The sequence below is a fragment of the Sphaeramia orbicularis genome, chromosome 18 (genome assembly GCF_902148855.1).
Source record: "Sphaeramia orbicularis chromosome 18, fSphaOr1.1, whole genome shotgun sequence".
In the NCBI taxonomy this organism is placed as follows: domain Eukaryota; kingdom Metazoa; phylum Chordata; class Actinopteri; order Kurtiformes; family Apogonidae; genus Sphaeramia; species Sphaeramia orbicularis.
The window spans coordinates 32103862-32118164 of NC_043974.1; the positions used below are offsets into that span (position 1 = coordinate 32103862).

Here is a 14303-nt window from a genome sequence, read left to right on the forward strand (position 1 = left end):
AACTACAGTTGCCCCAACTAAAACCACAGCTGCACCAACTACAACTAAAGCTGCACAAACAACCACCAAAGCTGCCCAAAGTACAACCAATTCTAGCCCCACTACAACTACAGCTGCCCAAACTACAACGACAGCTGCCCCATTGACAACTACTGCTGCACCAACAACAAAAACTGCCGCACCAAAAACTACCACAGAAGCTGCAAGTACAACTACAGCTTCCCAAACTACAACAACTGCAGAACAAACTACAACAACTGCTGCACCAACAACTACCACACCTGCCCAAACTACAACCAATGCTAACCCCACTACAACAACAGCTGCACCATCTAAAACTAAAGCTTCCACAACTACAACAACTGCTTCACCAACTACAACTAAACCTGCACCAACAACCACCAAAGCTGCCAAAAGTACAACCAATTTTAGCCCCACTACAACTACAGCTACACTAACTACAACTACTGCTGCCCAAACGACAACAACTGCTGCACCAACAACTACCACAGAAGCCCCAACTACAACCACAGCTAGCCCCACTACAACTACAGCTGCCCCAAATACAACCATGGCTTCACCAACTGCAACTAAAGCTTTCAAAATTACAACTGTTGCCCCAACTACAACAACATCTGCCCAAATAAATACTACAGGTGTACCAACTAAAACTACAGCTTCCCCAACGACAAAAACTGCTGCACCTACTACAAAAACTGCCACACCAATAACAACTACAGCTGCCCAAACTACGACGACAGTTGCCCCAACGACAAAAACTGCTGAACAAACCACGACAACTGCCGCACCAAAAACTACCAAAGAAGCCGGAACTACAGCTTCCCCAACTACAAACACTGCTGCACCGACTAAAAAAACTGCTGCACCAATTACCACCATAGCTGCCCAGACTACAACCACAGCTAGCCCCACTACAACTACAGTTGCCCCAACTACAACCACAGCTGCACAAACTACAACTAAAGCTTCCCCAACTACAACATCTGCCCAAATGACAACAACTGCCACACCAACAACTACCACAGAAGCCTTCACTACAACCACTGCTGCTCCAACTACAACTACAGTTTCCCCAGTTACTACAACAGTTGCCCCAACGATGACAACTGCTGCAACAACTACTACCACACCTTCCCAAACTACGACCACGGCTTCCCCAACTAAAACTACAGCTTCCCATACTACAACAACTGCAGCACCGACTACAACAACTGCTGCACCAACAACCACAAAAGCTGCCCAAACTACCACCAAAGCAAACCCCACTACAATTATAGCTACTCACACTATACCCACAGCTGCACGAACTAAAACTACGGCTTCCCCAACTACAACTGCATCCCAAACGACAAACACTGCTGCACCGACTACAACAACTGCCGCACCAACAACTACCACAGAAGCCCCAACTACAACCAAAGCTAGCCCCACTACAACTCAAGCTGCCCCAAATAAAACCACGGCTGCACAAACTACAACTAAAGCTTCCCAAACTACAACTGCTGCCCCAACTAAAACATCTGCCCAAATAACAACTACAGCTGTACCAACTACAACTACAGCTTCCCCAACGACAAAAACTGCTGCACCTACTACAAAAACTGCCGCACCAAAAACAACTACAGCTGCCCAAACTACAACGACAGTTGCCCCAATGACAAAAACTGCTGCAAAAACCACGACAACTGCCGCACCAAAAACTACCACAGAATACGCAACTACAACTAAGGCTTCCCAAACTACAACAACTGCTGCACCGACTACAAAAACTGCTGCACCAACAACCACCATAGCTGCCCCAACTTTAACCACAGCTAGCCCCACTACAACTACAACTAAAGCTGCCCCAACTACAACCACAGCTGCACAAACTACAACTACAGCTTCCCCAACTACAACATCTGCCCAAACGACAACAACTGCCACACCAAACACTAACACAGAAGCCTTCACTACAACCACTGCTGCTCCAACTACAACTACAGCTTCCCCAATTACTACTACAGCTGCACAAACTACAACGACAGCTGCCCCAACGACAACAACTGCTGTAACAACTACTACCACACCTTCCCAAACTACGACCACGGCTTCCCCAACTACAACTACAGCTTCCCATACTACAACAACTGCAGCACCGACTACAACAACTGCTGCACCAAAAACCACAAAAGCTGCCCTTACTACAACCAAAGCTAGCCCCACTACAATTATAGCTACTCACACTACAACCACAGCTGCACGAACTACAACTACAGCTTCCCCAACTACAACTGCTGCCCCAACTACTACAATTACTGCTAAAAAAACAACTGCAGCTTCCCCAACTACAAAAAAAGTTGCCCAAAAGACAACAACTGCTGAACCAACTACGACACATGCCGCACAAAAAACTACAACAGAAGCCGCAACTACAACTACAGCTTCCCCAACAAAAACTGCTGGCAAAACTAAAAGAACTGCTGCCCAAACAAAAACTACAGCTACACCAACTACAACTACAGCTTCCCCAACGACAACAACTGCTTCACCAACTACAACAACTGCCGCACGAAAAACAACTACAGCTGCCCCAACGACAACTACTGCTATACCAACTAAAACAACTGCCGTACCAACAACTACCACAGAAGCTGAAACTACAACTACAGCTTCTCAGAGTACAAAAACTGCAGCACCGACTAAGACAACTGCTGCACCAACAACTACCACACCTGCCGAAACTACAACCACAGCAAACCCCACTACAACTACAACTTCCCCAACTACAACTGCTGGCCCAACTACAATAACTACTGCCCCAAAAAAAACTACAGCTGCACCAACTAATACTACAACTTCCACAACGACAACAACTGCTTCACCAACTACAACAACTGCCGCACCAACAACAACTACAGCTGCCTCAACTACAACCACAGCTGCAAAAACTACAACTACAGCTTCCCCAACTACAACATCTGCCCAAACGACAACAACTGCCACACCAAAAACTACCATAGAAGCCTTCACTACAACCACTGCTACTCCAACTATAACTACAGCTTCCCCAATTACTACAACAGCTGTACCAACTACAATGACAGCTGCCCAAACAACGACAAATGCTGCAAAAACAACTACCACACCTTCCCAAACTGCGACCACGGCTTCCCCAACTACAATTACAGCTTCCCATACTACAAAAATTGCAGCACCGACTACAAAAACTGCTGCACCAACAACCACAACAGCTGCCCATACTACAACCAAAGCTAGCCCCACTACAACTATAGCTGCCCAAACTACAACCACGGCTGCACCAATTACCACTAAAGCTTCCCCAACTACAACTGCTGCCCCAACTACAATGACTGCTGCCCAAACAACAACTAGAGCTTTACCAACAACTACAGCTTCCCCAAAGACAACAACTACTGCACCAACTACAAACACTGCCGTGCAAACAACAACTATAGCTGCCCCAACTACAATGAAAGCTACCCTAACGACAACAACTGCTACGACAACAGCCGCACCAACAACTACCACAGAAGCCGTAACTACAACTACAGCTTCCCACACTACAACAACTGCTGCACCAAAAACCAAAAAAGCTGCCCCAACTACCACCACAGCTAGCCCTACTACAATTAAAGCTACCCCAACTACAACAAACGCTGCACAAACTACAACTACAGCTTCCCCAACTACAACTGCTGCCCCAACTACAACTGCTGCTCCAACAACAACTACAGCTTCCCCAACTACAACGACAGCTGCCCCAATGAAAACCACTGCTGAACCAACTACGACAAGTGCCGCACCAAAAACAACTACAGGTTCACCAACTACAACTACAGCTTCCCCAACTACAACTGCTGGCCCAAGTACAAAAACTGCCACACAAACAACAACTACAGCTTCCCCAACTACAACGACAGCTGCCCCAACGATAAAAACTGCTGCACGAACTACGACAACATCCGCACCAACAACTACCACAGAAGCCACAACTACAGCTTTCCGGACTTCAAAAACTGCAGCACCGACTACAACAACTGCTGCACCAACAACCACCACAGCTGCCCTGACTACAACCAAAGCTAGCCCCACTACAACTACAGCTGCCCCAACTACAACCACAGCTGAACCAACTACAACTACAGCTTCCCCAACTACAACTGCTGTTCCAAACACAACTACAGCTTCCCCAACGACAACGACAGCTGCCCCAACGACAACAACTGCTGCTCCAACTACAACTACTGCCGCACCAACAACTACCACAGAAGCCCCAACTACAACTACAGCTTCTCCAACTACCACAACTGCTTCACCAACAACCACCAAAGCTTCCCCAACTACAACCACAGCAAGCCCCACTATAACTATTGCTTCCCCAACTACAACCGAAGCTTCACAAACTACATCTACAGCTTCCCCAACTACAACTGCTGCCCCAACGACAACAACTGCCAAACCAACTACTACTACAGGAGCCCCCACTACAACCACAGTGTCCCCAACTACAACTATAGCTTCCCCAACTGCTACAACTGCAGCACCAACTACAACCATTGCTACCCAAACTACAACTACAGCTAGCCCCACTACAACTAAAGCTGCACCAACTACAACCAAAGCTTCACCAACTACAACTAAAACCTCCCCAACTACAACTACTGCCCCAACGACGACAACTGCTGCACCAAAAACTACCAAAGAAGCCCCAACTACAGCGTCTCCAACTACAACAACTGCTGCACCAACAACCACCATAGCTTCCCCAACTAATACCACAGAAAGACCCACTACAACTACTGCTTCCCCAACTAAAACCACAGCTGCACCAACTACAACTACAGAATCCCCAACTACAACTGCTGCCCGAACGAAAACAACTGCCACACCAACAACTACCAAGGAAGCCCCCACTACAACCACAGCGTCCCCAACTACAACTACAGCTTCCCCAACTACTACAACTGCTGCACCAACTAAAACCACAGCTGCCAAAACTAAAACTAAAGCTAGCCCCACTACAACTAAAGCTGTACAAACAAAAACTACAACTTCCCAGACTATAACTACTGCCCCAACGACAACAACTGCAGCACCAACAACTACCACAGAAGCCCCCACTACAACAACAGCATCCCCTACTACAACTACAGCTGCACCAACAATGACAGCTGCACCAACAACAACCACAGCTGCCCCAACCACAACCACAGATAGCCCCACTACAACTACAGCTGCACCAACTACAACCACAGCTGCACCAACTAAAACTACACCTTCCCAAACTACAACTACTGCCTCAACGAAAACAGTAACACCAACAACTACCATAGAAGCCCCCACTACAACCACAGCGTCCCCAAATAAAACTACAGCTTCCCCAACTACTACAACTGCTACACCAACAACAACTGCTTCACCAACTACAACCACAGCTTCCCCAACTACAACCACCGCAAGCCCCACTAAAACCACAGCAAGCCCCACTACAACTACACCTACCCCAACTACAACTACAGCTGCCCAAACGACAACAACTGCTGCACCGACTATAACAAATGTAGCACAAAATACTACCACAGAAGCCCCAACTACAACCAAAGCTAGCCCCACTGCAACTATAGCTTCCCCAACTACAACCACAGCTTCAACAACTACAACTACAGCTTCCCCAACTACAACTCATGGCCCAACTTCAACTGCTGCACCAAAAAAAAATACAGCTGCACCAACTACAACTATAGCTTCCCCAACGACAACAATTGCTGCACCAACTACAATTACTGCCGCACCAACAACAACTACACCTGCCCCAACTACAATGAAAGCTTTCCCAACAACCACAACTGCTGCACGAAGTACGACACCGGCCGCATCAACAACTACCACAGAAGCGTCAACTAAAACTACAGCTTCCCCAACTACAACAACATTACCACCGACTACAACAACTGCTGAACCAACAACAAAAACAGCAGCCCCAACTACCACCAGAGCTAACCCCACTAAAATTACAGCTGCTCCAACTAAAACCAAAGCTGCACAAACTAAAACTACAGCTTCCCCAACTACAAAGACGGCTGCCCCAACGACAACAACTGCTGAACCAACTACGACAACTGACGCACCAACAACTACCACAGAAGCCGCAACTACAACTACAGCTTCCCCAACGACAACTGCTGCCCTCTCTACAACAACTGCTTCCCCAACAACAACGACAGCCTCCCCAACGAAAAAAACTTCCTCACCAACAACTACAGCTGCCCAAACTACAACCAGAGCTAACCCCACTACAACTAAAGCTTCCAAAACTACAACCACAGCTGCACCAACTACAGCTAAAGATTCCCGAACTACAACAACTGCTGCACCAAAAACAACGAAAGCTGCACCAGCAACCACCACAGCTGCCCAAACTAAAACCACAGCAAGCCCCACTACAACTACAGCTACCCCAAAATTAACTACTGCTGCCCTCACGACAACAACTGCTGCACCGACTACAACAACTGCTGCACCAACAACTACCAAAGAAGCCCAAAATACAACCAGAGCAAGCCCCACTAAAACTACAGCTTCCTCAACTACAACCACGGCTGCACCAACTACAACTAAGGCTTCCCCAACTACAACTGCTGCCCCAACTACAAAAACTGCTGCCCAAATAACAACTACAGCTGCACCAGCTACAACTACAGCTTCCCCAACAACAACAACTGCTGCACCAACTACAACAACTGCCGCACCAACAACAACTACACCTGCCCAAACTACAATGACAGTTTCCCCAACGACAACAACTGCTGCACCAACCACGACAACTGCCGCACCAACAACTACCAAAGAAGCCGCAACTACAACTACAGCTTCCCCAACTTCAAAAACTGCTGCACCGACTAAAACAACTGCTGCACCAACAATCACCACAGCTACCCAAACTACAACCACAGCTAGCCCCACTACAACTACAGCTGCCCCAACTACAACCACAGCTGCACAAATTAAAACTACAGCGTCCCAAACTACAACTGCTACCCAAACGACAACAACTGCCACACTGACAACTACCACAGAAGCCCCCACTTCAACCACTGCTGCTCAAACTACAACTACAGCTTCCCGAACAACTACAACTGCTGAACCAACTACAATGAAAGCTGCCCCAATGACAAAAACTGCTTCACCTACTACAAAAACTGCCGCACCAATAACAACTACAGCTGCCCCAACTACAATGACAGTTTCCCGAACGACAATAACTGCTGCACAAACCACGACAACTGCCGCACCAAAAACTACCACAGAAGCTGAAACTACAACTACAGCTTCCCCAACTACAACTTCTGCACCGACTAAAAAAACTGCTGCACCAGCAACCACCATAGCTGCCCCAATTACAACCACAGCTAGCCCCACTACAACTACAGCTGCCCCAAGTACACCCACAGCTGCAACAACTACAACTACAGCTTCCCCAACTACAACATCTGCCCAAACGACAACAAGTGCCACACCAACAACTACCAACGAAGCCTTCACTACAACCACTGCTACTCCAACTATAACTAAAGCTTACCCAATTACTACAACAGCTGCACCAACTACAACGACAGCTGCCCAAACAACGACAACTGCTGCAACAACTACTACCACACCTTCCCAAACTACGACCACGGCTTCCCCAACTACAACTAATGCTTCCCATACTACAATAACTGCAGCACCGACTATGAAAACTGCTGCACCAACAACCACAACAGCTGCCCGTACTACCACCAAAGCTAGCCCCACTACAACTATAGTTGCCCAAACTACAACCACGGCTGCACCAATTACCACTAAAGCTTCCCCATCTACAACTGCTGCCCCAACTACAACAACTGCTGCCCAAACAAACACTAGAGCTTTACCAAAGACAACTACAGCTTCCCCAAAGACAACAACTGCTGCACCAACTACAAACACTGCCGCGCCAAAAACAACTATAGCTGCCCCAACTACAATGAAAGCTACCCTAACGAAAACAACTGCTGCACCATCTACAACAGCCACACCAACAACTACCACAGAAGCCGTAACTAAAACTACAGCTTCCCCAACTACAACAACTGCAGCACCGACTACAACTGCTGCACCAAAAACTACAAAAGCTGCCCCAACTACGACCACAGCAAGCCCTACTGCAATTGCAGCTACCCCAACTACAAATACAGCTGCACCAACTACAACTACAGCTTCCCCAACTACAACTGCTGCCCCAACTACAACAACTGCTGCTCCAACAACAACTACAGCTTCCCCAACTAAAACGACAGCTGCCCCAATGAAAACAACTGCTGAACCAACTACGACAACTGCCGCACCAAAAACTACTACAGCTTCACCAATTACAACTACAGCTTCCCCAACTACAACTGCTGGCCCAAGTACAAAAACTGCCGCACAAACAACAACTACAGCTTCCCCAACTACAACGACAGCTGCCCCAACGATAAAAACTGCTGCACCAACTACGACAACGTCCGCACAAACAACTACCACAGAAGCCGCAACTGCAACTACAGCTTCCCGAACTACAAAAACTGAAGCACCGACTACAACAACTGCTGCACAAACAACCACCACAGCTGCTCTGACTACAACCAAAGCTAGCCCCACTACAACCACAGCTCAACCAACTACAACTACAGCTTCCCCAACTACAATTGCTGTTCCAAAAATAACTACAGCTTCCCCAACGACAACAACAGCTACCCCAATGACAACAACTGCTGCTCCAACTACAACTACTGCCGCACCAATAACAACTACAGCTGCCCCAACGACAACTGCCCCAACGATGACACCAACTGCACCGACTACAACTGCCGCACCAACAACTACCACAGAAGCCCCAACTACAACTACAGCTTCTAAAACTACAACTGCTGCACCAACAACCACCAAAGCTTCCCCAACTACAACCAAAGCTGCACAAACTACATCTACAGCTTCCCCAACTACAACTGCTGCCCCAACGATAACAACTGCCAAACCAACTACTACCATAGAAGCCTTCACTACAACCGCAGTGTCCACAACTACAACTACAGCTTCCCCAACTGCTACAACTGCTGCACCAACTACAACCATTGCTACCCAAACTACAACTACAGCTAGCCCCACTACAACTAAAGCTGCACCAACTACAACCAAAGCTTCACCAACTACAACTACAACTTCCCCAACTACAACTACTGCCCCAACAACGACAACTGCCGCACCAAAAACTACCAAAGAAGCCCCAACTACAACTACAGCGTCTCCAACTACAACAACTACTGCACCAACAACCATCATAGCTTCCCCAACTAATACCACAGCAAGACCCACTACAACTACTGCTTCCCCAACTAAAACCACAGCTGCACCAACTACAACTACAGAATCCCCAACTACAACTGCTGCCCGAACGAAAACAACTGCCACACCAACAACTACCACAGAAGCCCCCACTACAACAACAGCGTCCCCAACTACAACTACAGCTGCACCAACAATGACAGCTGCACCAACTACAACCGCAGCTGCACCAACTAAAACTACAGCTTCCCCAACTACAACTACTGCCTCAATGAAAACAGTCACACCAACAACTACCATAGAAGCCCCCACTACAACCACAGCATCCCCAACTAAAACTAAAGCTTCCCCAACTACTACAACTGCTGCACCAACAACAACTCCTTCACCAACTACAACCACAGCTTCCCCAACTACAACCACCGCAAGCCCCACTAAAACCATAGCTAGCCCCACTACAACTACAGCTACCCCAACTACAACTACAGCTGCCAAAACGACAACAACTGCTGCACCGACTATAAAAAATGCCGCACCAAATACTACCACAGAAGCCTCAACGACAACCAAAGCCAGCCCCACTACAACTACAGCTTCCCCAACTACAACCACAGCTTCACCAACTACAACTAAAGCTTCCCCAACTACAACTTATGGCCCAATTACAACTGCTGCACCAAAAACAACTACAGCTGAAACAACTACAACTACAGCTTCCCCAACGACAACAACTGCTGCACCAACTACAATTGCTGCCGCACCAACAACAACTACACCTGCCCCAACTACAATGACAGCTTTCCCAACGACAACAACTGCTGCACCAACTACGACACCGGCCGCATCAACAACTACTACAGAAGCTGAAACTACAACTACAGCTTCCCCAACTACAACAACATCAGCACCGACTTCAACAACTACTGCACAAACAACCAAAACAGCAGCCCCAACAACCACCACAGCTAAGCCCACTAAAATTAAAGCTGCTCAAACTAAAACTACAGCTTCCCCAACTACAACAACGGCTGCCCCAACAAAAACTAAAGCTTCCCCAACTACAACGACAGCTGCCCCAACAAAAACTAAAGCTTCCCCAACTACAACGACAGCTGCCCCAACAACTACCACAGAAGCCGCAACTACAACTACAGCTTCCCTAACTACAACTGCTGCCCCCTCTACAACTGCTTCCCATAATACTGCAACTTCCCCGACTACAACGACAGCCTCCCCAACAAAAAAAACTTCCTCACCAACAACTACAGCTGCCCAAACTACAACCACAGCTAACCCCACTACAACTACAGCTTCCCAAACTACAACCACAGCTGCACCAACTACAACTAAAGCTTCCCCAACTACAACAACTGCTGCACCAAAAACAACGAAAGCTGCACCAACAACCACCACAGCTGCCCCAACTACAACCACGGCTGCACCAACTACAACTAAGACTTCCCCAACTACAACTGCTTCCCCAACTACAAAAACTGCTGCCCCAATAACAACTACAGCTGTACCAACTACAACTACAGCTTCCCCGACGACAACAACTGCTTCACCAACTACAACAACTGCCGCACCAACAGCAACTACAGCTGCCCAAACTAAAACGACAGTTTCCCCAACGACAAAAACTGCTGCACCAACCACGACAACTGCCGCACCAACAACTACCACAGAAGCCACAACGACAACTACAGCTTCCCCAACTTCAAAAACTTCTGCACCGACTAAAACAACTGCTGCACCAACAATCACCACAGCTGCCCCAACTACAACCACAGCTAGCCCCACTACAACTACAGCTGCCCCAACTACAACCACAGCTGCACAAATTACAACTACAGCGTCCCAAACTACAACTGCTGCCCAAACGACAACAACTGCCACACTAACAACTACCACAGAAGCCCCCACTTCAACCACTGCTGCTCAAACTACAACTACGGCTTCCCGAACAACTACAACTGCTGAACCAACTACAATGAATGCTGCCCCAAACACGACAACAGCTGCACCAAAAACTACCACACCTTCCAAAACTATCAACACGGCTTCCCCAACTACAACTACAGCTTCCCCAACTACAACTTCTGTCCCAAAAACCACTACAGCTTCCCCAATGACAACGACAGCTGCCCCAACGACGACAACTGCCTCACCGACTACAACTGCCGCACCAAATACTACCACAGAAGCCCTAACTACAACTACAGCTTCTCCAACTACAATAACTGCTGCACCAAAAACCACCACAGCTGCCCCAACTACAACCATAGCTAGCCCCACTACAACTACAGCTTCCCCAACTACAACCACAGCTGCACAAACTACATCTACAGCTTCCCAAACTACAACTGCTACCCCAACGACAACAACTGCCACACAAACTACTACCACAGAAGCCCCCACTACCACCACAGCGTCCCCAACTACAACTACAGCTTCCCCAACTACTACAACTGCTGCATCAACCACAACTATTGCTTCCAAAACTAAAACCACAGCTAGCCCCAGTACAACTAAAGCTGCACAGACTAAAACCACAGCTGCACCAACTACAACTACAACTTCCCCAACTACAACTACTGCCCAAACGACAACAACTGCCGCACCAACAACTACCAAAGAAGCCCAAACTACAACTACACCGTCTCCAACTACAACAACTGCTGAACAAACAACTACCAAAGAAGCCCCAAATACAACTACAGCGTCTCCAACTACAACAACTGCTGCACCAACAACCACCATAGCTGCCCCAACTACAAGCACAGAAAGCCCCACTACAACTACAACGTCCCACACTCCAACCACAGTTGAACCAACTACAATTACAGCTTCCCCAACTACAGCTTCTTCCCGAACGACAACAACTGCCATACCAACTACCACAGAAGCCCCTACCACAACCACAGCGTCCCCAACTACAACTACAGCTTCCCCAACTACTACAACTGCTGCACCAACTACAACCACAGCTGCCCAAACTACAACTAAAGCTAGCCCCACTAAAACTAAAGCTGCACCAAAAAAAACTACAACTTCCCAGACGATAACTACATCCCCAACGACAACAACTGCAGCACCAACTACTACCACAGAAGCCCCCACTACAACCACAACATCCACAACTAAAACTATAGCTGCACCAACAACGACAGCTGCATCAAATACCACCACAGCTTCCACAACTAAAACCACAGCTAGCCCAACTACAACTACAGCTGCTCCAACTACAACCACAGCTGCACCAAGTGCAACTACAGCTTCCCCAACTAAAACTACTGCCCCAACGACAACTGCCACACCAACAACTACCACAGAAGCCCCCACTACAACCACAGCATCCCAAACTAAAACTACAGCGTCCCCAACTACAACTTATGGCCCAACTACAACTGCTGCCCCAAAAACAACTACAGCTACACCAACTAAAACTACAGCTTCCCCAACGACAACAACTGCTGCACCAACTACAATTACTGCCACACCAACAACAACTACAGCTTCCCAAACTACGATGACAACTGCCCCAACGACAAGTGCTGCACCAACTACGACAACGGCCACATCAACAACTACCACAGAAGCCGCAACTACAACTAAAGCTTCCCCACCTACAACAACTGCAGCACCGACTACAACAACTTCTGCCCCAAAAACCACAACAGCTGCCCCAACTACCACCACAGCTAACCCCACTAAAATTACAGCTGCTCCAAAGACAACCACAGCTGAACCAACTACAACTACAGCTTCCCCAACTACAACAACAGCTGCCCCAACGATAACTAAAGCTTCCCCAACTATACCGACAGCTGCCCCAACGACGGTTACTGCTGACCCAACTACGACAACTGACACACCAGCAACTACCAAAGAAGCCGTAACTACAACTACAGCTTCCCCAACTACAACTGCTTCCCCCACTACAACAACTGCTTCCCCAACAACTACAACTTCCCCAACTACAACAACAGCATCCCAAACGACAACAACTGCCTCACCAACAACAACAGCTTCCAAAACTACAATGACAGCTGCCCCAACGACAACAACTGCTGAACCAACTACGACAACTACCGCACCAACAACTACCACAAAAGCCACAACTACAACTACAGCTTCCCCAACTACAACTGCTAGCCCAACTACAACAACTGCTGCCACAACTACAGCTGCACCAACTAAAACTACAGCTTCCCCAACGACAACAACTGCTGCACCAACTACAAAAACTGCCGCACCAACAACAACTACAGCTACCCCCACTTCAACGACAGCTTCCCCAACGACAACAACTGCTGCACCAACTACGAAAACTGCAGCACAAACAATTACCACAGAAGCCGAAACTACAACTATAGCTTCCCCAACTACAACAACTGCAGAACCGACTACAACTGCTGCACCAACAACCACCACAGCTAGCCCCACGAAAACTACAGCTGCCCAAATTACAACAACAGCTGCACCAACTACAACCAAAGCTTCCCCAAGTACAAGTACTTCCCCAACGACAACAACTGCAGCACTAACAACTACAGCTTCCCCAACTACAACGACAGCTGCCCAAACGACGACAACTACTTCACCAACTACAATAACTGCCGCACCAACAACTACCACAGAAGCCCAAACTACAACTACAGCTTGTCCAACTACAACAATTGCTGCACCAACAACTACCAAAGCTGCCCTAACTACAACCACAGATAGCCCCACTACAACTACAGCTTCCCCACCTAAAACCACAGCTGCACCAACTAAAACTACCGCTTCCCCAACTACAACTGCTGCCCCAAAAAATACAACTACAACACCAACAACTACCACAGAAGCCCCCACTACACCCACAGCGTCCCCAACTACAACTACAACTTCCCCAACTACTACAACTGCTGCACCAACTACAACCACAGCTG

At 47.9% G+C, this 14303-nt stretch overlaps 1 protein-coding gene across 1 annotated transcript; it reads left to right on the top strand.

Moving 5' to 3' along the window:
• Positions 1-571: 571 nt before the first annotated feature.
• On the top strand, positions 572-12984 carry LOC115438335 (mucin-5AC-like). Its single transcript, XM_030161909.1, has 8 exons — positions 572-656; positions 1815-2359; positions 3820-4105; positions 5055-5545; positions 6644-7041; positions 8757-8917; positions 9018-9940; positions 12922-12984. The coding sequence occupies exons 1-8, from the start codon at positions 572-574 to the stop codon at positions 12982-12984; spliced, it is 2952 nt and encodes a 983-aa protein (XP_030017769.1).
• Positions 12985-14303: the final 1319 nt, after the last annotated feature.

Bases quoted from the DNA above. Each gene is read 5' to 3' on its own strand.
- LOC115438335 (XM_030161909.1), top strand. From the start codon at position 572: ATGGCTTCACCAACTGCAACTAAAGCTTTCAAAATTACAACTGTTGCC. The intron at 2,360-3,819 runs GTTGCCCAAAAG...AACTACGACAAG, and splicing joins CTTCCCCAACTACAAAAAAA to TGCCGCACCAAAAACAACTA. The intron at 8,918-9,017 runs GCCCCAACTACA...CTACATCTACAG, and splicing joins CACCAACAACTACCACAGAA to CTTCCCCAACTACAACTGCT.